Source organism: Sycon ciliatum, chromosome 9, assembly GCF_964019385.1.
Source record: "Sycon ciliatum chromosome 9, ocSycCili1.1, whole genome shotgun sequence".
Classification (NCBI taxonomy): domain Eukaryota; kingdom Metazoa; phylum Porifera; class Calcarea; order Leucosolenida; family Sycettidae; genus Sycon; species Sycon ciliatum.
The window spans coordinates 2,218,669-2,225,600 of record NC_088651.1 but is presented as its reverse complement, the minus strand read 5'-3'; the positions used below and the strand labels follow the sequence as shown (position 1 = coordinate 2,225,600).

The 6,932-nt window shown below is 46.5% G+C and overlaps 1 protein-coding gene across 1 annotated transcript in view; it reads right to left on the bottom strand.

Moving 5' to 3' along the window:
- LOC135824916 (neurogenic locus notch homolog protein 1-like) overlaps window positions 1-6,589 on the bottom strand; it is a 77,011-nt gene extending 70,422 nt beyond the window's left edge. The window contains exon 1 of the mRNA XM_065337658.1: window positions 6,101-6,589. Coding sequence (XP_065193730.1) covers window positions 6,101-6,323 — 223 coding nt within the window. The 5' untranslated portion in view covers window positions 6,324-6,589. The remainder of the gene's footprint in view (window positions 1-6,100) is intronic.
- Between the last annotated feature and the right edge of the window lie 343 nt (window positions 6,590-6,932).

Here is a 6,932-nt window from a genome sequence, read left to right as displayed (position 1 = left end):
TTCGGACAATAAACGGGAACTAGGCCCAATGATATAAAGGCAAATGGATAAGCCGCATTTAAAAAAGAGAGGACAGGAATTAGAAAATTACGAAAGAAGAAGTATCTGACACATACAAGCCATGTGGTCAGTCCTTTCAAAGTTCGAAAGTGTAAAGTATCAACCGGGTCACAGGTGACCCGGTACTATATTTTCAACCGGGTCCAAGCGCCGCCCAACCGGGTGGATTACCCGGCTCACCCGGCGCTGGAGCAGACACTGAATACATCATCTATTTCTTTGGCATAATTATTTCAGTTATTGCTTGACTAGCAAACACAGCCCTGCTAACAATCAGGAAAAGAGGACAGGAGAAATGACACCGGGCAACAAGCTAAATGGCTATATTAGGCGGCTGGTCATTCCAGAAAGGCCATTAGGGTTTCATTTCTTCACTCTACGTTTAGTCCGCCTGTCCAAGAATGTGTCTCTTTGTGTAGAATTTCAGTGCATCTGCAATTTTGCAGCTGCCCCAGTCAAGTTACAGAGGTACTGGTAAGTACAGATCAGTGTTGATTCTGCACAGGTCCAACTGTATGTCGATCTAGGGTAGAAGGTGGAAGTGGACTGTCATCTCTTTTTCTCCTGGTACTTCAGAAGTACTTATTTAAATAAGTTCTCAACTATCCCATGACCGTATTGTCATTGACGTCGGCTGTCTGCAGTCATCATGGAGTGGATACTGTCATGGCGTTTTCAGCCTTCTGTATGTCACGCCAATAATAACTTCACACGTTGCATGCATAATTGCCCCCCCCCCCCCCTGACATGTGGATACAGTTGCAACATTTTCTTGACCTCTCTTCTTACACAGAAAACCCTAGACCGTCATCAAGAAGTTTTGAAGTGGCTTAAAAGTGGACCTTGCGCACCTTTTAAAGAAATATTTTCTTACCATTGGCATTGTGGTCTTAACCCCCCCCCCCCCCCCTTGAACTTATTATTGGTTGAACTGTGTAAAATGCTAAGGTGATATCAATCTTATAGAAAAGAAAGAGGACCAAGGAACTACAAGTTACACTATACTGTCCACCACCACCACCAGTTACTAAACAAACAGCTCATGCGATAACATTGCACGACACTGCCCGACGTCTGGGTCCATTCTTGATATCAAACCACATGCAATTGAATGATATTCACATGTCACGTTTTCCTGCCAGTGGCGCTGGCCCTGCCAATTGACTGTGCAATCAGCTAATGTGAGCTCAGTTGACTATGCTTTGCTTTCATGACACCGTATATGCGCAAAGGAGCTCTATTTTCCAGAAGACACATTGGGAGGGTTTTTTTGAGAGAGGGCTCTATTCGATATGGGGCTATATTTTGTAATAGAAACATCATTATAATTATTGTTTCACCCTATCACTGCTGATTAGTAAATGCAACGAGTGCACTCCATAGTTGTGCGGTAAGTTGTAATGTAAGTATCCGTGAACACAGTTTGTGTGCAATGACACCACAGGCTTGCTTTGCAGCCCCTACTCTCCCTGCTGTTTTACTACTGTATACTCTGTTGTCTTCTCCCCTTCTAAAGAGTAGGTTGTGTACTTAGTAAAAAAAAGAAAGAAAAATAAGTGCACCATGGACCTTATGTAGCCGCGCCGCCAAGGGGGTCGGATTTCAGTTCCCAGCACTTTTTTATTTTATTTATTTTTTACTAAAAAACACAGCCCTACTAATAATCAGGGGAAGAGGACAACTGAAATGACACTGGACAACAAGACAAAGGGGAGTAGGGGCGATATGCCGATGTGGTTGGCGAGGCTCATCCGACCGGAGGTCTCGGAATCATAGCCTACGACCAGGCATCGTTACACTGTACGTGGTACAGATGTACGCAGTAACGCTAGTTCTTTACTAGGATGGTAGGTGCGTACATACCCGTTTGGTTGTTCGTTGTGTGCTATGCATGGGCATTTGACCAATTTTAGCCACAGAATTAACGGCAAACAATCGCTTTCCAGCTTCTTCACGTTGTCAGAAAAAATCGTTTTCGTAAGAACTGCCTTCAGGGCCCATTTCGTTGTGGAAATAGCAGTAAACACAATAGGGGTCCTGCACATTCAACACCCAGGCGGGTCTACTACGGGATTCTACGGGATTTCGTGCATGTGTGCAACGTGTATAAGGCTTACTGCGCATGCATACTGCACACGGTTCATGTACTGCACTGCGTCCTACGGATCATAGCACCGGGCATTTACAAGACAAGACGGGGCTTTAATATTTCGATGGCCTCTGATAGGTGGACTCTATTTGAGAGGGGGCTTGTGTTTGAGCTGGTACAGTACCCACCGCTGGGCACTGCATCTGCCGCTCGGCTTTACCGGGTGTTAGCGGCCCTTTGGGAACGGGCATGATAATTTCTCTTCTTTTTTTTACTGTATCTATCTTCCCAGATTGCGGCGTGCATCACTTTCTCACCCATTGCCTTTGGCTAGCTTGGGTGGGACAGTAATAGGATATTCACACAACGCACAAACTCAACGCGTGCAAAATCTTGATAGACATAAACTTGCTGGGGGGGGGGGGGGTGCCCATGGGCAGGTTGTCCACTTTTCATTTTCACATGGTGTGAATCCCCTATAAAGAAACAAAATGTGGTACTCAGTAGTGAGTAAGGGCAAGTCGTACCTTGTACACATCACTTGGAGACAATTAAATCAGTTACCCTGATCACGAACACACACCCGGTCAGTGTGACAGGATGCATCATGATGTTTACGATTCTCAGGTTCAAGCCACATGGAAAGCACTCTTCTACCCATTTTGCTAAACAGTGGGGGTAAGCATCCACTTGAGGATAATTGGTACCAGCAACAAGTGCATCCTGTCAGTTTCAAATTCATAGTTGCTCACTGACACACACACACACACACACACACACACACACACACACACACACACACACACACACACACACACATTATACACACACACACACACACACACACACACACACACACACACACACACACACACACACACACACACACACACACACACACATTATACACACAGTGATACACACACACACACACGCGCACACACACATACAGTGACATCCCTCGACCTTGATACACAGACACACCCACACTCACAGACTGACAGTTCAAAGGCCGTTTATCCACACTAAAGCTTTGCCATGCCTTGACTCTGGCCAAAACACTACTGGTGCGGCTGTGAAAGTGGTATCTTCACCGCCATCCAGTGTCATGCTTCCCTAGAGAGACCCAAAACGCCCTATGTCACTGCAATCATTCCCTAAAGAGACCCAACGCCCTATGTCACTACCATCAAACCCGTTACATGCTACTGCCACACTAGAATGCTCATGATGTGGGAACTTGAAATACATCTCTTCAGTGTTTATTAGCATACTACCATTCATATGATGCATGCGTCCTCAGCACACTCGTAAAGGTCGCTGGGCTACACTAAACACAGAAAAGTAAAACATCTGAATTTTAGGACCACGCCAACAATCCACAAGGATCATGGTGTCATGAGCAGCTCATAAATCAGCAAGTGGGGGGGGGGGGAGTACATTCAATCCAAATCGACAAAGTCAAACTAAGTGGCAAAGGCGAGGGGGAGGGAAGGGGGGAGGGGGCAAAGGCGAGGGAGAGGAGATGAGCGCCGCCTTCACTATTGGGAGCTCTGTAAAAAAAACGGTAGGTCTATAACACCTTTTTGCCCTACAGTCGACTATCGGCTACCTCCGCCTTTACATTTTTATAACTACCCTTGATTGGGGGTGGGGGAGGGGGAAGGGGTGGTCAATTGTAAACGTTTCATTGAAATGTAACTACTGCAGTAGGGAACACCTGAACATAGCCAGAATTTTACAACTATCTCCACAATCTACATGTATGTGTTTCGTTAATAACATTATCAGACCACTGCTGCATTCACTATGGCCCAAGGCAAGCACGAACTCTACAGTTATGCAACACAGCTTAGTGAGTCAGTCACGCCCTTGTCATGTTGTGACAGAAGCTAGTTATCTGCGAGCCAGTGGATGCAGTTCAGTGTCCATCACTGTGACGCGTCGTAGTAACTGGGTAGGCTATAGTATACAAAGGGTTCATTCGCTGATCTATGTTGCGACTGGTGATACTGGATATGTCTGCTTTGGCCATGCAGTGTGTCTTGGCAATCAGTCTCAATTGAATGCAGGCGCCACTAACGTCACTACGCATGCAGTACCATGACGGCAAGGTACAAAGGAAAACTGACCTCCATGACTAGATTGGTGGCCCTATTCGTGCAGACACGTTTTTATAATTATTATGTATTCGTCACACCCTTATTTACAGAAGTGCGTTAATTTTGAAAGCATAGCTTATAGTTCTAGAGTCTTGATCATGTATTGTCCTAAATTGTACAGTCTATCCACAAAAGATGTATGTCAGCAACTGGAACTTCTAACACGTGCTGCCTTTGAACACACCTGGAAATTGGTGGGTAAAAATTTCACGGTTCGCATGAGACTCGGCTGGAAACCGAGATTCCTGCATCCTTAGGAACGCCACCACCCTTCAAGGATCAAGGCGCAGATGCAGCTCCTAAAGCGGTGGGAGGTGAGTAGATCAGCTCACCAGAAAGTGGTCAAAGACCGAAAATCCCATTCACTGCATCCATGTTCTCCATGTTGGTGGGTAGTATCTCTACAGTATACCAATGAGCATGAGGTATCTATGTCTGTGGTGCCTCCTTTTGCATCATGGCTGGTAGCTCGGCTTGCTTAAAGCTCGTAGCTCTACTGATGAGGCCTGTACGGCGGAAACAGCTTGCTGTCTACAGCATTGGGTATTGCGCTCCTCGACATGTGTCTTGTTGAGCACTCTCGGTAGGCTGCTCTAGTGCTGCTGCATTACGCAATGCCCGCTCCTTTGCGTAGCTAGAGCACTTTGGCGCTAGAGCGACGAGTTATCTTAATGTCTGTGGTGCCTCCTTTGCACCATGGCTGGTAGCTCGGCCTATTTAGCTCAAAGCTGTACTGCTGAAGCTTATACGGCCGAAACAGCTTGCTGTCTCCAGCATTGGGTATCAATGAGCAAAGAAAGTATGGCTTCCTCCTGACCACTACATCTGTTTTATGTGTTTTGTGTAGACACACTTGTCACTGGGTGCGAGATGCACCAGTGTACTGGACGATGATAGCGTATAATGGCCCCCACCGCCACACTCCATTATTCACCCCAGTGTCTGAAGACAATTATGTGGATTTTGTAGGAAAAAAATGTGTGAACGTGAGAGCTACAGCAATAACGTTATAGTTTACCCGTCTCTGCAAGTGTATTGTGTTGTTGACACGGTATGATATGGTGATCAAGACAACACACCTCGCAAAATGGGGGCAAACGCAGGCCTGCACACGCAAGCTCTATAACCTTCAGAGCCTAACTTTGCCTAACTCTGGCACAGAATTCCTCTATTGACTTAGTTGTTCGAATGCTGGTTCGCTGAGCATTCACACTGACATAATATTAATAATTATACCAAAGTGATCCATGAAGGGCTTCCAAATGTTTGCACCTGATGGAAACGGGTATCCTCTCCAAAACCCAGCAGGACACATTCACACTGTTTGTGTAGTACCACCTATAACTATCTAGACCTATTGCTGGTTCAACTCTGCAACGTATCTTGTAATAGATTTAAAAAAAATTGTTCTGACATAATCTTTCACTCCATCTTGTCTTCCTTCGCATCACAGGGATTCAGTTGTGAAGCTGGATGACCTCCAGTTCAAACCTTCTACGCTCTATCTGACCCCCCCCCCCCCCATTTTCATCACCCACAAATCATAACGAACACAACCTGACTTTAATCGTACTTCAACATTGTTTTTCTCGTCCGAAGTAGACGAAGTCCCATTTCTCCTAGCTGGACACGAAGGCATCACAACGACACTATCCCACACCTCACGATGTTGCCATCAACTCAGCTTATACTGTCCTCAAGAACTCGACACGCGCACTCGCATGTCCTCAAATTCCAGCTACAACAATCCATCATTAATTTTCTTGTACCGAACACTTTGTTCACTCACCCTTTCCCATATGCATCGGATGGAGGGCATGGCCGCTCAGCAAGTCTTCCAGCACGGCATCGGTGGACGCTACCTGCTCAGCGTTCGTCACCACCAATCCTTCGTAGTCTTCCGGGCGAAGATGTTGAATTTCGGCAGCGGCGAAACTCCACAGATACAGGAATAAAACAAATATTTGGAACATTTGACTAGCGGGGTGTTCTGGCCCGAATGTTCTGGACATGGTGATGTCGGCGACCGGTTTTCACGGTACGGACTCAGGAGGATTCGACTTCACACCACACACCCTGGCCGTGCACAAAGCTAATCTCGATGCTGATCTTTGTGGTTCAAATCATTTGCCTGCGCCAAAGGCATTGATTCCCTACGACTAGCCGATATCCACCATATGCAGGGAAAGTAGAAGCGGCCTGATCATACACTGACAAAGCTGGTGCAAGCTTCGGAGTCTGGTGTTTTTGATGATGAGAAACGATGTTTCCTTTGCGGACGCAGGTGCAAATGGCGATTGGCCTGAAACTGCATAGCTAGCGTGGATTCACCACTACAGTCTACACTCAAGTACGATGATCATGTAAACTTCGCGCCAGTCTCCGAAGCAACACGCATAGCACCACACAAAACCAGGACACAAACACAGTCTACACATCTCAGGCTGCCCAGGTCGAACGAAGCATTCGCACTTGCAGATTTCGCGAGCATTCACGTGCGAGCCCGTAGCCGTAGGCTAGGCTGTGAGTGTGAGTCTGCATTGAGTTCGTGATTCTCAGTTCTAAAGGCGTTCCTCCACTTGAGCTCGTGCCCTATTGCCCTATTGTAGGCCTAGCGCTAA